At 48.9% G+C, this 20,738-nt stretch overlaps 1 protein-coding gene across 3 annotated transcripts in view; it reads right to left on the bottom strand.

The window, feature by feature from the left end:
- Positions 1 to 6,397: 6,397 nt before the first annotated feature.
- ATP11A (ATPase phospholipid transporting 11A) overlaps positions 6,398 to 20,738 on the bottom strand; it is a 140,047-nt gene continuing 125,706 nt past the window's right edge. The window contains exons 27-30 of one of the 3 annotated variants that reach the window (XM_084879815.1): positions 19,910 to 20,013; positions 16,347 to 16,512; positions 14,639 to 14,725; positions 6,398 to 10,652 (exon numbers count right to left, since the gene is read on the bottom strand). In XM_084879815.1, the coding sequence (XP_084735941.1) occupies positions 14,648 to 14,725; positions 16,347 to 16,512; positions 19,910 to 20,013 (348 nt within the window). In that variant the 3' untranslated portion in view covers positions 6,398 to 10,652; positions 14,639 to 14,647. Of the gene's footprint in view, positions 10,653 to 12,131; positions 12,236 to 14,638; positions 14,726 to 16,346; positions 16,513 to 19,909; positions 20,014 to 20,738 lie in introns of all 3 variants that reach the window. The other 2 variants (XM_084879814.1, XM_084879813.1) reach the window with 2 other exon arrangements.

Raw genomic sequence — 20,738 nt, forward strand, 5'->3', positions numbered from 1 at the left:
GAGGGCAAGACGCACCAGGGGAGGAGTAACCGGCCCGGAGCCCCGCACAGGGATGCACACCCTGAGCTGGAGGGGCGGGTGCTTGGGCCCTGAAGACCCAGGTGGGACCTGATGGGGTGGGCCCTGCCCCGGTGGGGACCTGCGGAGCACAGCACCACCTGGGGACTTGTGGAGAATCGGGGTGCTCCCCGCCTGGGCGTGCACACTGGGGGCCAAGGTCTCCCTGCCTCCCATGCTGTGTCTCCAGGCACCACACTCCCTGCGAGGTGTTGAGGCAGGTGGTGCGAGCTCCTGAGAATAGGGCTTCCTGAATGAACAGAGCCAGCAGAATGGGCAAGCTGTGCCGGAGAAGGTCTGGGGCGCTTTGAGGGGGACAGGAAATTAAATGGAAGGGGAACTCCCTTGCCCAATACCTTTAAACCCAGGAAACAGGAGGGGCTCATTACTAGAAACTCCTCAAAAACCTGTGAGAAAAAGGTCATAGTGGGCCTTCCTGTGTTTCTTACCTATTTTTTTTTTTTTTAAAGCCCAACTCCTCATTTCCCATGAAAGCATCAAAGGCCCTCTGGTAATAGAGACTCTCTCTGACAGGCTGTATTAAATATCATTTAATTGAGCGATAGAAGTCCAAGAGGAGGCGGCCCCTGGGGCTCCCCTGGGAGGAGCGCTGAGCAGGATGTGCGAGCAGAGCGCTCCGCTGGTGCAGAAAATGAGGGAAATGGCCAGTGACCCGAGCCCAGACCCTGACCGGAGGTTGCCTGCAGGCTGCAGGCTCAGATCCCACAGCAGCACAGCCTAGACCCCAACCTGCCGCAACGGGGGGCTTCCCACGCAGGATCCTGAATAATCCTCTCCATTCTGCACCCCACGAGCTGGTGTGGAACTGGTAGGCAGCTCCCTGGCACCAACACACCAACAGACCCAGCCGCCTGTCTTACCTCCTCCGTGAACACTTACTACTTAGGGATGCTGCCACGGTGAAAGCACAGAGGACAAACCCCAAGGTTTCTGTGCTGTTCAAAAAAAAAAAAAAAATCTTAGGACAAATTCTAAAGATGAGGTCATTCAAGAGGAAATGAATTCCCTCAAGAACAAAAGCCCAGCCCAGCTTATCACTGTCCCGAGCGGTGCCCTGCTGATGTCTGGCTTGTTGTGGTCAGATGAGTCCTTTGTGACTGGCTCTCTGTGGTTTTCACAGTCAGTCACCAGAGCCCCAGTGAGGCACACAGGAATTACCATCACAAAGGGGCTCTAGAAAGGGTGGCGGAGTAGCAGAAGCCCTAGGGGTAATTCACGCGGGGGTATCATGTGCTTGTGGTGAGGAGACCCAGCCGTCATCCCGTGTTCAGAGCGCACAGTCCGTGTCTTGGCACACGCACGTCCTGAGCTCCGTCTGGAGAGGTGGGACTTTCCAGTTCACCTGCTGCGGGTCCCACAGCAATCGCAGAGGCCTGGAGCGATCACGTGACACTGAGCAGCCTCGGGAAGGCTGTGAGAATGGGCATCTGTGGTCCGCTGTGTTTGGAACTCCACTGGGTCACTGTGCCTGGCAAGCAATTGAGAAAGGTTCACCTGCCTTCCAGATCCCCAATTTCTCTGACTCAGTGTTTGAAATGTTCCCATTTGAGATTAAACTCTTTACGTAAAGTATTGCTCTTGAAGTAAGTCTAGAGCAAAATAAATAATAACACCTTAGCTAGTAAACACTTACTGTTCTCCATCTGAGATGAAGGAAAAAAGGTGACAGGACACCCTTTCTCCCTCCCTCCCTCCCTCCCTTCCTTCCTTCCTTCCTTCCTTCAGAAAACACGGGGCACCCTCAGTGTGTTTTGGAATCTGCCCCTCCCCCCTCCTGTGCTGGGTCCAGGTGGAGGGGGAACAAGCTGGGACACTGGGAGCAAGGTGAGGGCTGGTTGTTGGGAGAACTGAGGGGCCATCGTTGGGAGGTTGGGGCTGGCTGCCTACCCCATCCCCAGGGCTTCAGAGAACCAGTCTGGAAAGGAAAGGGGGGAAGGAAAACATTATCTTCTCCGGTCCCCTAAATCAGCAGCAACCCTGCCTTGACCCTGGCAGCCATCCTCCCCTCCGTCCCCACCCCCTCTTCCTCCTGAAGGCAGGCAGGCAGAGGTCTGGTTTAATTGCTGCTCTGCTGATCATGGCTCCTCCCAGCTGGTGCCTCGGCTCCACAAGGGGGGGGGGGGGGGGGGGACTTGTACAATCTAGTTCTGAACGCATATGGCCCCCAAAGTGCTGGCTCAGCAGGGCAGGTGGGGTGGGGCCCAGAGCCCTCCAGGCATGGGCTTTGTTCGGGCAGCAATGTGGTGCCTGGCCCGGAGCTAGACACTGGACATTCACAAAGCATAGTCTGCAGTCCATGGAGCTCACCTCCCAGAACCAAGCTGGGCTGTGAACACAGGCCAGGCAGGGGAAGAAGACCAGATAGGGCCCTGAGTGGTGGGGGCCCCTGGGCTGTCCCAGTGGAGCAGAAGACAAACCTGATTTGGGTGGGCTGAGGAGAGAGTGACAGGCAACATCTAGACACCTTTGGAAGGTTGTATGAAAGGGGAGATGAGAAACGTGTCAGCAGCCGATGGGAGGCTACAGTGTCCGATGGGCTCTCTGATGTTGACGGGACAACAAGCAGATAGGGAGATGCTGGTGCCAGTGGAGAGAGGGGGACATTGCCCACCTGCCACGTGTCACCTCTGATAGGAGGAAGGCTGGTTTCTGAGGAAATCGTGCAGGTGGGAGATGGGTTACATCCTAATTTCTAGCCTTCATTTCAGGAGCACTCTTCTTCCCCACTCAGGTTCTGCCTGTCAACCAGGTGCCCTCCCAGGCTCAGTGGCCCGAGGAGGACAGAGGAAAGGCATGGTTGGTAAGCCTCTGGTACAGCTCTGCTTGGAGATGTGAGCTCAGGTGTAGCTGAGCGGTGCCCTACTTAAATACCCACCCACTGTCCCCTACTCTTCTCTCCACAGGCACCCTGCGTGCACAGCCTCTGTGCTCACCTGACTGCTCTAAAGCCAGACTAAATGTCTCATTGTTTTCCCCAAACTATTATGGCTTGAATTGTGTCCTTCCCCCACAAAAGGTATGTTGAGATCCTAACCTCCAATGTTTCAGAATGTGCCCTTACAGAGGCAATTAGGATAAACTGAGGTCATTGGGATGGGTACCTAACCTAATATACAGGTGTCCTCATAAAAATGGGAAATTTGGCCACAGACATGAGCAGGAGGAATGCCAAGTGGAGGTGAAGGCAGAGATGACTGATGGGTCTGCAAGCCAAGGGTCACCGAAGATCACCAGCTCCCCCAGAGGCTGGGGAACAGCGTGCACCAGATTCTCCCTCACGGCTCAGAAGGAACCAACTTGTTTGACACCTGCTCTGAGACTTCTGCCTCCAGGACTGAGACAATCCATTCCTATTGTTCAAGCCACCCAGGCCATGGTGCTTTGTTCCAGTCCCCCCCAGAGAGCAGCAGGTAGCTTGTTTTATGTTGCTCTTCCATTGAGTGCTGTAGAAGACACAGGTATCCAAGAAGGCTGGCCATTTCTATGCTGCCTGATTCTTCTTTTATACAAACTGTCCCCCTGTCTAACTGTCCTAAGACAACCTCCAAATGCCGACAATAAGAGTGAGGTCTCAGTTTTCGTATGTGAATGTCACTGGTCAAGATTTTAACCTCCATTTGCCTCTTATCACATACATTTTCTTTTTTACTTAACTAGTTTATAAAGACTAGTTTATAATCATCCATAAATGAATCAAAATCTCAGCTAATTAAAGCATGTTTATTTTGATATTTAATTCATATTTTGAGACTTTATAATGGATCTTTTAAAAATTCTGAAGGTATAAAAACTATCTGAAATTCTCAAGAGGACATATTTCTTCTCAGTTTACTTAAACCCTCTCCCTTTCTTTCAATCTTGTAGAAACCAAATAAATAAGACCCTACCCAGTTTGTCTCAGCGGATACAGCATCGGCCCTCGGACTAACGGGTTCCAGGTTCGATTCCGGTCAAGGGCACCCATATTTCGGTTGCAGGCTAATCCCTTGCGAGAGGCAACCAATCGATTTCTCTCACATCACTGTTTTTTGCTGTCTCTTCCCCTCCACTCTCTCTAAAAAAAGCAATGGAAAAATATCCTTGCGTGAGGATTAACAATAATAATAATAATAATAATAATAATAAAAAGTACAAAGAAAAATGAGTAAGAGCACTGAGAAGTATATTTTTTTCTCTAATTATGATTTTATGTAACTTTAAAGGATCATATATACCCTTAATAAGTAACACATCCAGGAATCCATATTTTCATTAAAGTTTTAACAAATACATTAGGACAGTCCGTCAACAGGCTCAGGGTACAAGGCGTGGCCTTCTGTGGCTCTCATGGTGTTGTGATTTCCTGTATCTTGCTGATGGGTCAACAGAGCAAACAAAATGATGTAAGGACGGAGACAGGGTGCCTTGAATAATCTGCTGTGGGCAATGAGTGTACATTTATCTGGACATCAAACAGCAAGTGTTTATTCAAGGTCCACCTCCTTCAGTCATGACCCCTGCCCCCTAATTGTGGGGTTGGATGTCTTTAATATGAAATTATTCATCTGATTCATAGATGAGTTTTTCAGATTTCTGTAGGGCTTCTATTAGGCTTAAGACTCATACATGTATGTCAATGATGAGTTAGCAATCTGCTATCTGATTGGATATTTCTTAGTGATTCTAATAGTTCCCTGGACAATAAAAATGAACATATTAATAGGTGGGCATTTTCCCTGAGGAAATTAATAGGACTCTTAAAATTTTAGTGGTGTCCTCTGGCACAAGGAAGGAATTGAGAAACAAGATTTCTCCTTGAAAGAGAAGCTTAATAATGTATGGGTGTTGATCAAGCTGGGACTGACCCAGAGAAATAAATGGTTGTGCATTCCCCCTGGATACAGGTGGATGGCATTGGCTGTTTACACCTGCCAAGCCTCATACCACTGTGCAATCTCCTGGCTCATCCCAGCTGCCAGGTTAATGTGGTCACACATTCTAGTCACCTGAGGCAGGTGTGAACCGCGGGCACTAACCAGCAGCCAGCAGCACTGGGAGCCTGGATTCCCGTGGCATTTACTTCCTGCTGCAGCCCTGGCATTTTGTAGCCTTCTGTGTTTGGCTACTGGGGTTTGGTCTGGGACACTGAAGGTCACCCATTCCGTGTTTCTTCCAGCTTGCTGGCAGGGGGAAAGTTCCAAGTTTATATCTATATTTTTATTGATTTCAGAGAGGGAGGAGATAGAAACATCAATGGTGAGAATCATTGGCTGCCTCCTGCACGCCCCCTACTGGGGATCAAGCCCGAAACCTGGGCGTGTGCCCTTGACTGGAATTAAACCCAGGACTTAAACCTGGGCATGTGCCCTTGACTGGAATTAAACCCAGGACCCTTCAGTCTGCAGGCCCAACACTCTATCCACTGAGCCAAATCAGGTAGGGCAAGTTCTATTGATAAATTTAGAATTGTACATGGCAGAGCCTGAGGCCTGATAGTCCCTCCCCAGGGTCTGGGGTATTGACACCTCAGCTGAGCAATAAGCCTTCAAAAGGACAGTGCTAGCTCAGGTCCAAAGCTGTTTCTGGGGGTCCTCAACCGACTCCACCCTTTTCACTCATGCATGTCAGAACCCCAGGGACTGAGGCCTGCCAGCAGGCTTTGGGCGGGGATGGCAGCGGCCAGCGGGTGGGGAGGCAGATGGTCACCAGAAGATGCAGGGCTGGGGAAGATGACTGGGGACTAAACCAACCCCCCGCCACTCCCCCCCCACCCCCCCAGGCAGGTAGGGTGTTCCTGGGTGTTCAGGGCAGTGCCTAGGACCTAACCCGGTGGGCAGTGGTGGGTGCACAGAACTAACTAGATCTCCGTCATAACGGAACTGGGTGCAAACAGCATAGCCCAGGAGACCCATGTAGGGCTGGGGGCCTGGGGTTTGGCCAAGAGGAAAGGGAGAGGAACCTAATGGAAAGGGGAAGCTTAGACCTCAGGAATGTGGCTGAAGGCATGGATCTTGGGTATGACAATCAGGGAGGGGGTGTGTGGATGGGCAGAGCATTAAGAAACCCCAATACTGTGTTTCCTGTTCTGTGAGGCCCTTCAACCACATCTGGGCACTATGGTCTCAGTGAGTGCAGGGCAACTCTGGGCCAGCAGGGGCAAAAGGGAGTTAGAAACCACTCCACTCCATAGATTTTCAGGAAAGCTGTTTCCACAGTCTGTTGTCCACTTGATCTGGCAACAAAAACCCTCACTTGGAGAGTGTTTTTCTCCGTAGCTTCTGTTTGCAGACATTTAAATCCAACTTTTCAGATGATTTTTATTTATAAAGAAACTAAATCAGACATTTTTTCTTCTTTATTGCAAGCAGATTCAAGTCTCCTGCTTAGATAATCTGCAGAAAAGTCCAATATAATTAATAACTCATACTTTATCTACAGAAATAAAAGTTAAAAACGGCATACAAAATAAACTGTACAGAAATGTAAGATTTGGTTTAATTTATAATTTAATGATTCAAAGCAGGTTAATGAATTACTATCAATTAAACATGACTGTCTGGAGGCTGACATTATCTTAAACGCACCTACTATAGTCAATAACTTAAAAATAAATTCCAGTATTTATGATGATGACAACTACAGATTCCATTCCTGCTAAATACATTTTTGAAGATTCTCTTTTATTACATTACATAATCAATGGACATTTTAAATGGCAATGCAGACATACATTATAATTTTAAGTCACAGACAATATATGCATATTAAAATTCTGTGTATTTTGATAAGGTAAAAAATAAAGCTATATAAACTGATCTTTATATATTTTTTTCTGCAAAAGTAGAATCACACTTTAATAATACTTCCAACATGTCTTCATTAAAACTTTGTTGATAGACAATATCAGAATGATTCTCATTCTCATTTACCTACCCTCTACTTTAAAAAAAAAAAAATGAAGTAACCAACAGAAAATTTTCCTGTTTTTAAAGTTACAAATGGGAAACTTCCAAAAGAAATGAAGAACGCAAGAAACTTCATACCACGGTGTTATATTGAGTTATCAAATAAATAATATTAATTTAAAGGTAAAGTAGAAGTGGTTGCTTTAGGTTTTTACTAGTCAGTGCAAATCATGTGAACTTAGTGGTTTAAAGAAAAAGGCCAGAAAACTCCCTTTAGGTTGCACTGAACATTTGGTAATGCCCAGCAATTGAAGAATAGTGGGCACGGCAGGGCTGAGACACTTTTGTAGTTAAAGTTGCACGATCTCACCAGGCCAGACTGCAGTTCTATAAACCCGTTATTGCAGAAGCTGGTTGCTTTCAGCCTCCTTCCCTCGTCCTGGCTGCACCAGCAGGTGTCCCCTGGTCTGTGTTCACCCTATCGGGTCAAATGCACAGGAGGGGGTGGATTTGGGTTCTAATAGGAATGCCCAGGGAAGGACGCTTTTCTCCTAGCTGCCCCGTGGCAGAGGGTCAGCCTGTGATCCTGTGAAGACGCTGCAGCAGGGAGGGTCCAGGTGCCACTTTCTGCCACTTGTCCCAAGGGCGAAGCATAGGAGGGGGGTGTCCGTGGGGAGGGGAGAGGTTGGACTTCCTGAAAAGGAGCTTGGGCCACCCAGCAGCTCCGCTCACACCCAGGGGCTGCCCTGCAAAGCACTTGGCATGGAGGCCCAAGAAGCCTTGTCTTTTGGGGGCTCCTCACGTGATCCCCTTAGGAAGGAGGCAGGATGCTTGGGGCCTGGGGAACATGTGTGTGTGTGTGTTGTGTGTGTGTGCATGAGAACTGGCACGTGTGTACATGTGTGGCTGGGAGTGGATGTGACGCTGAGAGTGAGAGAAGGTGACATGGTCGGGACCACTCGTGCTTATAGGATGTTGGGCTGGAATGCGGGTTAGGAACCAGATATTCTGACCAACGTGGGAAGTTATGAGTTAATGATCTACTAACATAGGCAGTCATGAGTAAGAGTTTCAAAACTAAGGAAAAAATTGCTTAACATTACTTGCTTTAAAGTTAATAAAGGCAAGTAAAGACTAACTTCTGTGAGGTGAAAAGAAATCACATTAATATCTGAATATCAGAGACATATCTGAAATGTCATTTCAGCGGGGTTCTTCTCTTCCTCCCTTTGCTTCTGTCCCTTCATTTCCCACACACGTTCTTAAGAAACATCATGGAGCATGTACATACAGGCTTAGTAACTTTCATGTGCGACTTCAGCTATCCGAGGTAAATGGTAACCGTCTCAACACAGGTGAAAGAAGATACTGAACCATCAAGTAAGAAGCTTCTGTGTTAAGGCGGAAAGATGGAAATTAAAAACAAAACCGAAAGCAGGTGAAGTTTGCAGTGAACTGTGAAGAATAAGCATAGCAAAACATTATACTCTGAATACGCCTTTCAACTGATCACTGCCACCAGAAACACCAAAACACGGACAGGTGTAGAGCATAAAATCAAACCTGAAAATTCACATTCGTCAGATCTCGAGACATTCAGCCAAAACTCGTGCCAGAATTTAAAGTGGCCAAAATTTCACCAACTTAAAAAATAAAAAGCTTTAAAAACATACTTTAAAAATTAGATATGGTATGTTAACAAATAAACGAATAAGAGATAGAAACAGCTATGAAAATACTTCAGTGCAAAGGCAATTTTAAGATTCCTAAAAAAATACATTACAAAGAATTTGTTAACTAAACATACAGAGAATCTGTCCCCCCTACAGGTATGACTTATACCCATATTAGGTTCTTAAAAACGGCTGTAAAAATGCGCACACCATTGCTTGCAGGGCCTGGTGTGGACCAGAACAGCCAGGGGCTGCTACCACACACAGAACATGGGGAGCGACAGGAAGACAGGATGGACCGGTGGGTGTGGCGAGGAGGACTCCCGGATGGACAGGGCGCCAGACTTTCGTGACCTAGTCTTTGGTATGGTGTTCACACTTCCCCTCAATTTATCCCAACTACTCTGCGTTCACTGTTCTTACTGTGAATTTATTCCCTACATCAACTAAATATTTTAGGTGAGACATGATACAATCAAATTGTGGAATTTGAACTTCCAAAACTATGTAACATCCAGCATCTCGGAAGCAGACTCGGGGTTCACTTACCAGCGCCCCCCGATTCCGCAGCGTGAGATCAGCCGGGGGACCAGGTCCTTGCGGCCAGCGGACCAGGTTAGTTTCCGGGTGACATTTTTCTAAAAAGGCATCAGTTTTAACATTTAAAGTTTGAATCTCACCCTGAAATGTCTTCCTTATGGACCATTAAGGCTATTTTATGTCAAGTAGGCTATTCCTAGACATAGAAACACCAGCGCAGGAAAGTGACAGAACTTGAACTCAGCAGCCTCCTGCTGGTCTACCCGCTGGACGCATGCACAGCAAGGCAGAGGCCGAACAGGAAGCTCAGAGTGAGCTTTGGTCAGAGCTACCGGGGAGGTGGCAGCCTCGAGTGGCGATATTGCTTTCAGTACTCATGTGCCGTCTCGGGGGTGGCCCCGGGGGCCTGTATAGATTTTGGAAGAACACCGCCCCCAAGAGGCCACCTCTCCAGGAGGGCGCTGAGAGAGACCACCCCCTTCCCCCAGCCCCCATGAAATATACATTTCCCAACAAGAGTAAACGGACACGCTTCGCCCTTGGAAGCAAAGGTGAGTATCTCAAAACTTGTACTGGGAAAGCTTACATGGACAGCATTGCTCATTCCTCCTACGTGAAGACTCTTTTCCCCTCCCAGGGAATGGGAAAGGAAGAGACACGGAAACACAGAGTTCAAAACACACAGGGGTCACACCTCCCTCAGAGAAACAAACTCTGAAGCAGACAGGACCCCAAGAGTCAGCTTCAGTATGTGGAGGGCTCTGAACAGAAGCAACAGCACGCGGGGGCGACTCCGACAGGAAATGGATGCGCGATTACTCGTGTCTGTGCCACAGGCGGAGGTACCGGAGGGCTCCGGAGAAGGAAGCGGCGGCCCAACCATCGGTTCCGCAGGGCAGAGTCACGTCTGTGCTTTCAGGGCGGCTGTGGGGGGACTGCTTCCCGCCTAACGCTGGACGGCCCATCTCCACGCAGATGTCCTCCTGGGGTGATGCGCGTGGCGGAGATGACGGGGCGCAGGCAGACCCTGGCCTGGGACGGATGTAGCAGGCCCTGTACCAGCCCAGTGCACGCCTTCGTGTTAGCAGCCCAACTCAATACCCGAGGCCGCCAGGCCTGTGAGAAATGACAACCCGGACTGCCAGCCTCCGCACTCCAGATGGGTCCTGGAGCCCCCTCTTCCTCCTCTGGGGGCGGAGGACAAGTGCACGCGCGCACGGAGCATGCTCGCGTGCGGTTCTTAAAGGCTTGAACTGGTGATCTGTTCGCCACCTGCCTCCCCGGAGACCCCGTGGCAACAGGGTGTCCCGCTGGGAAGGCGACAGGCGTCTGAGTCACAGACCATGGGAGGGAGGGCCGAGCACTCCTTGCTCTCCGGGCACGGTAACGTCACCGGCCAGAAGGCTGAGGTGTGGGGGCTGTGCAGAGAGACAAAACGGCTGACTTCAGAGTGGTCCTGACCCTGGGTGTGCATGCTCTGTCGGAAAACGGAGAAGACAGAGTCAGGCCCCTTCGCAAGAATCCCACCCACGATGATCTGAAGCAATCCCTGCCGTGGTTCTGATCGGGGTCTCCCACTGCAGGACACCGGTCAGCCGGCATCCATCCAGGTGAACCTCGGTCTGGCTACAAACTCCCCTTGCTGTCCTGTCCCATCGTTGGGTAAAGACAATGCTGATAAAGGCCCCAGGGACTAGGTCTGATTCCTTTAATGGAAGAGTGCCACGCCAACCCTCAGAGACAGGGTCCACGTCATCCTGACCGGCCGGCTCGCCGGATCCAGCAGACGCTTATCTCTAGTCACACAAAGTGACTCGTCCGAGGCACCTTTGCATTGGGCAGGCAGGCAAGGAGTGAGGGGCAGCTAGAGAGGAGACATCTATTTTTTAAAAAATATATTCTTATTGCCGAAACCGGTTTGGCTCAGTGGTAGAGCGTCGGTCTGCGGACTGAAAGGTCCCAGGTTCGATTCCGGTCAAGGGCATGTACCTTGGTTGCGGGCACATCCCCAGTGGGGGGTGTGCAAGAGGCAACTGGTCGATGTTTCTCTCTCATCGACGTTTCTAGCTCTCTATCTCTCTCCCTTCCTCTCTGTAAAAAAATCAATAAAATATATTAAAAAAAAAAATAATATATATATATTCTTATTGATTTCAGATAGGGAGAGGGAGAGATAGAAACATCAATGGTGAGAATCATCAATCGGCTGCCTCCTGCACACCCCACACTGGGGATTAAGCCTGCAACCTAGGCATGTGCCCTGATCGGGAATCGACCCGGGACTTTCTGGTTCACAGGTCAATGTTCAACCACTGAGTGCCAGCTGGGCGAGAAGAAATCTATTTTAAAGGAATGAGCACTCCAAGTGTGCCTGCTTTGGGGCAGAGAAGAGGGTTTGTCAAATCCGAAGACTCTAGCCCCTTGTTTTGGGGACCCAGACACAACACCAGGCTTCGGCTGACAGACAGCAGTGCATCCGTACCGGACCCGCCTGGGCTAACGTTCAATACTCCTTTTTTTACTTCCAAAGAGGGCCTTTCCTGACGGACCTGTGAAAGGAAGCCGTTTCCACCACCGAGGACGAGGAATGAGATTGTTCTGGCACACCAAGCACGGAGCACACCACGCGGGGACCTCACGCAAGTGCACGTGGAACCATGTTCACCACGGCGTGTGTATGTGCATGTAGGGGACGTATGCACATCCGCATGAGTATACACAACACTCAACCATATGTAGTCCAGCCACTCTCAGGCAGGCCACTTACCTGGGACAGAAATTCACGTGTATGTGTGTGTGTGTGTGTAACAATGATTTCCTTTTTGTGTTTGTTTTTAAATGAATCTTTGTTATCAAAAACGGCACAGCACAGCAAAACTTTGGAGGAAAAACAGACGGTTGGAAAGGTCACAGCACACCCCGGGGGCCTGCCAGGCAGCATGGTGGACGCCGTTACCTATCCGTGGGCTAATCGCGCCGCGGCCCCGGCAAGACGTCCTTCAGCAGCGGCCTGTCCGGACTCAGCGCGGCATCGACCGCTGTTTTGAGTTTCGAGCTCCTCTGCAAGGCGAGGAAAGACACTGAGATGGCTGCCACGTGGGGAACCAGGAGAGCTCACCAGGCCGGCTGAGGGCAGAATCCAGCCGTGTAACTGGGTGGGGGCCAGTGCCCATGAGGGCGCTCGCTAGGCCCCTCTGTGTGAAGAGGGCACGTCGGTGCAAAACCCGGGGCAGGATGGGCACGGGCTCTCAGTGTGGGCGTTCCCGGGGGCTCCGCTGGGGGGAAGAGGAGGTCTCCCTAGCAGGAGGGAGCTGGTGCAGAGAGGACGGGCCACGCGGGAGAGCAGGGTCTCAGCTGAAGGGCCTCCTGCCGGGCCTGCTTCCAACCCGGCAAAGGCCAGCCTCTGTAGAGAGCACAGGAAATGCTTCCAGAACCCTAAAGCCAAAGATCCTGCCACACTCAGATGAAGGCTCCTCAAGTGCCATTTACTAGACAGCTGTCCCCTACCCTCCCAAAAATAGCCCTGAAGGGAGAAGCTGTGTGCCTGCCCATCCTTGTCCTTCTGCCAGTCTTCTTGTCTGCCCCAGTTCTTCTGTCCTCCCATCTCTCCTTTTCCTTCTGATCCTTGGCCCTGTCTCTGGTCAAACAGGAGAGCCCTGCCCACAGCTAGGATCCTGAAAGCTAAAGATCAGCAGGGCTGGAATATGAACACTGAGACTTTCTTGTCCGATCATATTATTTTCTCAGTAATAGCAAGAAGATTTTAAGAAGTGAAGAACCACAGGTCTGAATTGTAGAATGTCTTCTGGGGAGGAGGAGAATGAGCTAAACAGGAGGTAGAGTTGTTGCCCTTTGAATTATATATAATTCAATTATATATAAAAAGATAGGTAGTTATAGATACATATATATATGTATGCACACACATATATATATGAAACCTGGTGACTGTGATGTTTTACTTTTTAATAGAACAGGTTAGAAGAAAAAAAATCCATCCATTTGAAGTACTGTATTTTGCATACAAGAGCTAGCCTAATGTTTATTCCTCCAAAGTTTTGCAACAATTGGGGTGGTTTTACAGCAACACCAGCCTTCACCTAGTGCGTGCCAGGAGCGTGCTGGCTGCAGGGACTCTGTGAGAAGGTGTGGGTGTGGAGACACTGTGGTCACACCCCGTGTGGCTAGACACCACGGAGCACTCAGAGACGGCCTGCTCCGAGCAGCCAGAGGCTGGCCTCTGTAAAGGTGCAGAAGCGAATCCACTCTCACTAAGTGGCATCGAGAGAGCGCTCACGTTCAGCCCAGGGCTGGCACGACTGGATCGATTCCATCAGCGCCCCTGGGACTGACGGAAGTGTTCCCAATAACTCCACCCTGAGCCTTTCCAGACATGTACACAGCGGCGTGAAGCTAGGTAATTAATTCTAATTCAGATCAGAAAACTTTGATTGCCATAACCACTTGAACTGAAAAACAAAAAAAATGTAGCATCTCCTAGTTAAAAAATAGGGTTTAAAATGTATAGAAGAGCAGCTGTTACTTAAAGAAAAAAGGAGCCTTTCCTGCTTTAGGCGTTTTCCTATTAAACATTTTCCTAAGCCGCATTCATAAACCATGAATACCAAATGTGTTTTCAAAGTATCATTACTTTGGGGAACACATAAATGTGGGCTTCCAGCTGGGACACAGACACCCGTCTCTAGATAATGTGCTGTCCCTCAAATCTTGGCTCTGATAAAAAGACTTTGATCCAAGGCGACAGCCACAGAGAAATGCTGTGCGATTGGCTCTCCCTGGCTGAGAAGTAGGCTACTACAACTGTTTAAAGCAAACTAGAAGGCTTTTTCTAGAAACACTCCGACTAAAACAAAATTTTTAAAAATGAATTTGGTAGAACTTTTGACTCAAAACACACTTCTCCTGGCTTTGTCCACAGCCCAGAGGCCTGGTCCGAGCACACTGCCCTGGGGAGGCCTCAGCTTCCCTGTCTGCAGAATGGACTTAAGAGGGGAATGGGAGCAAGGTGGATGCTGCCCATCCTCTCGGGGCTGCGGAGAGAAGGACGGCACTGAGGAAACTTTGCTCACGCAGGGGCTTGCGTGACTTAGAAACTGCCACACCCACACCTTCACGTGCAGGAACCACGAATTTAAGGCAGCACAGCCCGTTGCGCTCGGCTGGGCCTGAGTGAAGACGCAGCCGATCCCTGCCGGTGGGATAGAATACTTCCAATGGACGCTGAGAGAGAAACGCTGGTTAGTGAATTGACAGAAATCACAGTCCACATGGCCTTCGCACAACCGGGTACACGTTAGCCCTGGATTTCCTGGTGCGGCGGTGGTCATCACAGACACAGGAGCCGGGAACACCCGTGTGCTCGGCAGCTCTCGCTAGTAAGAGTCAGCCCTCTGTTGTCCTGTGACTGTAAACTCAAACATGCAAAAAGACAGAAAGCATCACCTTGTTCCGTCAGAAACTCAGGCTGCTGGAAGTCTGAGAAAGCATAAAGATGGTGGACTGCTCGACAGAAAGGCACTGGTTCTTAGTCTGACAGTCCCGGGAGGTGCAGGAGGGGCCACGCACATCGTTAGGTAAGGCAGCAGTGTTATTTAGGCAGAGTCAGAAGACGGGAGGGAACGAGGAAAGGAAGAGAGAAACGAGAACAACGGTGAGTCTGATTAAATGACAACAGAGTTCCACGTACGCCAGGGCGGCGTGCTAAGCGACCAGACAGTGCGGCCACGTTCCTCACAGCTCTAGCCCCCCTGTCCGGGGACGCTCACTTGCTAGAAGGCCGTGCGGACCTCATTCCCACTGTATTTCTCCTCCTTGGCAGCAAAGCCCTAAAAACATCCCTGTCCTATGTCACTTGTTTAAAGATGAAAACTTGAAACAATTCGTAGGGCAGTTAGATGTGGATACTCTCGCCGATCTCCTGAGTTTGTGTCAGCACCGACTTTACAGACATGGCAGGTACATACAGAAGGGGATCGCTAGGAACTGGTGTCACTGGCTTCCACATTTTACATTAACACCAGAGTTCTGAGAAAGCTCACCAATCCAGACCCCATTCCATTGCCAGGATCAGATGGGGTGGGGAAAAGGCAGTGCCAGGCCACGTCCCCTGCACCCCAGGGAGGGCTGCCTGTCATCCATCCCAAACCTGGGCCACCAGCACGTGGAGATCCAGCTCTCTGGAGCGCCTCACCACTGCTCCCGGAACCTGTGACATGCTCTCTTCTGCCTCACGCCCGCCCTCCTTCACCTGCACAACCACCTGTGCTCTACGAGGAAGACATGCGGCCTGCAGGAACAGCCTCAGCTGTGGCTGCCGCCCTCTCACCAGGGCCCTTCCTTCTCCTTAGTGAGGCTCTGCACCTCCATGGGCAAATCACAAGGGTGAGGGGGTGGGGGACATGCCCTCCCTGAGATTGCAGGGGTGAGGGGGTGGGGGAACGTGCCCTCCTGATATTGCAGGGGTGAGGAGTTGGGGGAACGTGCCCTCCTAAGATTGCAGGGGTGAGGGATTAGGGGTTGTGCCCTCCCAAGATTGCAGGGGTGAGGGGGTGGGGGATGTGACCTGAGATTGCAGGGGTGAGGGGATAAGGATGTGCCCTCCCTGAGATTGCAGGGGTGTAGGGGAAGGGGGTTGTGCCCTCCCTGAGAGCTCCTGGAAGGGCCAGCGTGGTTTTGGAAAGCTCTGAGTGACACCTTCTGTGTCCTACGCCAGTTTGGACATTCTGCATATCTCACTTCTTACCTGAATCCAGAATTCAGCTTGTTGGCCCTAATTTGGGAATGTGGAAACTAAGTAGCCTGACTAACTATCAGAATTTCCCGGTGTAAATGCTAACGTTTTGGGCCACATTCACCATCCCTAAAAATAATGCAATTTTATCTTTAAAATAATGATTGATTTAAACAAACTTTTTTAGACTTAATGAAATAATTGATCTTCTGTATTGGCTTAATCTTTTTCTTATTTCAGCTGACTAGATGCTTAGGTCTAAACGTTGGTCATCTTGAATTTTACCTAAGTTAAAGTTTAAAATCACCTATCATGAAATGTATTATAATACCTGTCCTGATGACATTTTTAACCCACACCTTTCATGCTATCCTGGGTAAGGACCATATCCTGCTCTGAATCTGGGGAGCCGCCGGGTACCTGGACTCTCTCGGTGGCGCTGGGCCACAGATGCCTGCACAGGACTTTCTTGAGGACATCGGGAAGGAGGCTGATCGTGATGAGCAGGATGATGGCCAGCCAGGCAGGGCCGCTGGATAACATCTGTATGAACACGTAGTACATCCTTTGATAATTGAGGAATGGCCTGGAGCGTTGAGGGAAAGAAGAAAAACAACAGGATGGCAGGTCAGAAATCATCAGGAGAAACACTGGAACCCCACTCTGTTTCCTCCACCGGCACAAAGAACCCATTCATCTGGCAGCTTTTACTCCTGGCAGCGACGGTCATTGGGCAAGCCACGGAACCTGCCTGCTTCGAATTAAGCATAGCCCTAATGGGATGGAGAGCTTCCCCTATAATGCTGGGGTATTCTGAATGGGAAAAGGAGGGGATTGTGTGAAATCATCCCAAAGGGAAAATAGTCCCCAAAGTTCAGTTTCAGAACAACAACAACAACAAAAGATTTTAAAAAATTAAAATAGGTAATCTTTTTGGTATCTCAGAATCACAATGGCTATTAACATGAAGATTTACAAAGGTTCTGTTCATCAGAGTTCTAGTTCACTATGCCATAAGATTCTTAGAAATTGTCTATAAGAATACAGAGCAAATCTATAACTCAAAGGAAATATCTATACTGGGCTCCATAAAAGAAGTTGAAAAGGATGCAGCAATTGATCATGATCCCTAAAGCCTGAGACCCAGGAGCCAGTCAGAGAAGTTCCAGAATGAAATATTTCTCTTCCATAGCTGCAGCTTTAATAGCTTTGTAAAGTTCACTAGAATTTCAGGGATTTTTCTTTCTTTTTTAAGCTTGGCCCAGGGTTGTTGGAAACCCATTCAAAACTTGTCTAACATTTCCGTATTTCCAGATCGCAAAGAACGTGTAGTGCATGGCTTTGGTCACAAGAGGGCAGTAATGTAATGAGAGGTTGGGTGGATATCAGCAACTGCCAACATGGGGACAAGGTTGGTCACAGAGGCTTTCTCTACATTCAGGGGCTGCCCGTGTTTCTCAGGAGCTGTGCTCCATATTGAAGTTGCAAAGTGGAGAGGAGCCAGCCAGGCCTAATAGAAGGAGGCACTTCCTCCCAGGTCACGGCCACTCCTCAGTTACCTTCCCCTAGTCCCAGGCCTGCTCAGGAAATGCTCGGCTTTATGGGGAAGGTAGAAATGTACACAGGAGAGTGATAAGACAATATGGTAGGTGTCATGACAGGAGAATGAATAAATGCTTAGGGCAGTGTTTTTCAACCTTTTTTGGGCAAAGGCACACTTGTTTCATGAAAAAAATCACGAGGCACACCATCATTAGAAAATGTTAAAAAATTTAACTCTGTGCCTATATTGACTATATATAAAGTAATTCTCTTGAATAGGAATCAAATAAACACAAAGAAAGTATTTTATAATTACTTTATTATGAAATATTAAGTAAACAAAATAGTGAAAAATTATAAAATTCTTGTCTTGTCTGCACCTACGGCACACCAGGCAACATCTCGCGGCACACTAGTGTGCCGAGGAACAGCGGTTGAAAAACGCTGGCTTAGGGGACCAGGCAGAACCGTCTGTGAGGTGATTCGAGGAAAGCATTGAAGAGGACAAGGAACCACAGGGTTCTGAAGGATGAATAAGAGCTCAAGAGGTAGGCTAACTGGAAAGGGCATTTTTGGTATTAAGAAGAGCACGGGCAGAGAGGTGCTTGTGACAGCACCAGAACACATGTCAAGTGCAGCCACTTCTTGCCCTCATCAAAACTGACCAAGCCAACATTGCTTCTTGAATGCTTTGTTGCAATAATATCTAAACCACATGTCCTGTCTGCTTTCAGTCAAACGCTGGTTTTCAACATGGTGGTCTTTCTAAAACAACAATCAGACCCTGCCATTCCCTCTGTTTAAAATCCTCGATGCTGTTCCACTGTTGTCAGATTGGGGCTGTGGTCCTACCTGTCCTATAGGTGCAGTGCGGCCTGCTCCTACCTACTTTTCCAGCTGGACCAAGGCTCCTCTCCAGTCACAGTGGACTTGCCATGGCCCTGCCACAGTGCTTTTGCACATGCATCTCTCTTCCTGAGGAGGAGGGATCTGTCTGGAGTCAGGCTGCCTTGACCAAGTGGCGCTGCTCTCTGTCCATCTTATCACTTATATAGTGTGTGGAAAATGTGGTTGGGAGGAAGACGGAATGAAGCATGCGCTGTCCAATACTTAGTCTATGCCTCATTCTAGGAAGCATTTAATAAGTGAGAGCTGTTATGATGATGGTGATTTTCTCCCAGGTTCCAGTTTAAATAACAATTTTATTTGAGAAACCTTCTCTGACCTTCAGTGTGAAATAGGTCCCTTTGCTATAGCATCCGACAGCATGTTGCAAACACTGAAAATTGGGGTCCAAGGGGTAGTGACCATGCCTACCTCATCCCGCCATGGCATAGTGCTTTACACACAGCAGGCATTCAACAAATACTTGCACACAGGAAGTTAAATGGAAAATGTGTTTTGAGACCCTGATGAAAGATACTACAGGACTTATCTAATAAAAGAGTAATATGCAAATTGACTATACCTCCACTACACCCACCAGCCAATGAAAGTGAGTATGCAAATCAATCCCAACCAAGATGGCTGTGGCCACAGAGAGTAGGAGGGAGGCTTGGGTTTCCCAAGCAATGGAAGAAGCCAAGCTTTCCGCCTGCCCTTGCCTGCCTACACCTCCACTCAAGGCTACAAAGTTTCAATTATAGAAGGTAAACAAATCCAAACAGAAATGGTGGCAGCCACAGAGCAAGCAGGAGGCTTGGCTCTGCTCCAGGCTACAAAGTTTCAATTGTAGAAGATAAATAAATTCCAGATGCCAGGTCCTCCTCTTGGGTCTCCGGGGGGCATGGCTGGCTTGCAAACCACCAAAGGCCCCTCGCTCAGGCTGCCCCACATCCCAAGGGAACCCCAACCCTGATCTGGGACACTCTTCAGAACAAACCAGCTGGCCCCCACCCATGCATCAGGCCTCTATCCTATCTAATAAAAGAGTAATATGCAGATTGACCATAACTCCAACCCACAAGATGGCTGCCCCCATGTGGTCAAAGATCCTGCCCCCATGTGGACACAAGATGGCCACCACAAGATGGCCAGCAGGGAAGGGCAGTTGAAAGGAACCAGGCCTGCAAGGGAGGGCAGTTGGGGGTGATCAACCTTGTAGGGGAGGGCAGTTAGGGATGACCAGGCTGGCAGAGGAGGGAAGTTGAGGGCAAACAGGCTGGCAGGGAAGCAGTTAGACATCCATCAGGCTGGCATGGGAGTGGTTAGGGGGTGATCAGGCTGGCAGGCATAAGTGGTTAGGGGCAATCAGGAAGGCAGGCAGGTGAGCAGTTGGGAGCCAGCAGTCCTAGACTGTGAGAGGGATGTCCAACTGCCCTCGAGGGGTCCCAGATTAGAGAGGGTGCCACTGGGATGTAGGACAATACCACCCTCCTCCCCCCGTGCACAAATTTCGTGCACCGGGCCTCTAGTGATTACATAACACTTATAATTCTTACCAGACAATTCCTCCCCAGAGGAGGGAAAAGACAACGTAGAATAGCAGCGACCCCCAGATGACAAAGTGGTTTATCCAAGTCCAGTAGTGTGTATCTAATGCCAGCTGAAAGAAAAAAGTGTTAACAGTGATATTATCCACATGCCATGGCAAGGAAGAAAAGCCAGAAAATAATGAGACCAACTAATACCTTCATTTTAGCCACAATGTCCATATGAAACTGATCAAGGAAAACAAACACTTATTCTTCCAATGAAGATACAGAATGTGTGACCTCACGTCCTTATAATCAGCATTTCTAGTAACTCTCACTAGGATCCAGGGGAAACACACTGGGCAGTCTTTCTCCAACAGCAGGGACTCAGGGGCGATTGCTTAAGGTATTGGCTATATTACTATTAAGAACATTACTTTTCGACTTTCTTTGTATCACTTTTTAAAACTCAGACTGATAGGTGTGGGGACTTTCCTAATAATGTCCCATATAGAATTTGACTCTTTTTTTTTTTTTCCTTCCAGGTAGTATAACTTAGATGCATGTTTGTTTGTTTGTTTGTTTATTTATTTATTTATTTATTTATTTATTTATTTATTTTTAAATCAATCTTTATTGTTCATATTATTACAAAGGTTCCTCATTTCTTCCCCCCTTCCTCCCACCCCACCCTCTGCCCTTTCCCCACCCCCCACTGTCCTCATCCATAGGTGCACAGTTTATGTTCAGTCTCTTCCCGCATCCACCACTCCCCTTTTCCCTGAGAATTGTCAGTCCACTCCCCTCCTGAGAATTTGACTCTTAAAAGAGCTGGGTCGTGGCCGGTTTGGCTTAG

Source organism: Pipistrellus hanaki, assembly GCF_964339955.1.
Source record: "Pipistrellus hanaki genome assembly, chromosome: 3".
Lineage (NCBI taxonomy): Eukaryota > Metazoa > Chordata > Mammalia > Chiroptera > Vespertilionidae > Pipistrellus > Pipistrellus hanaki.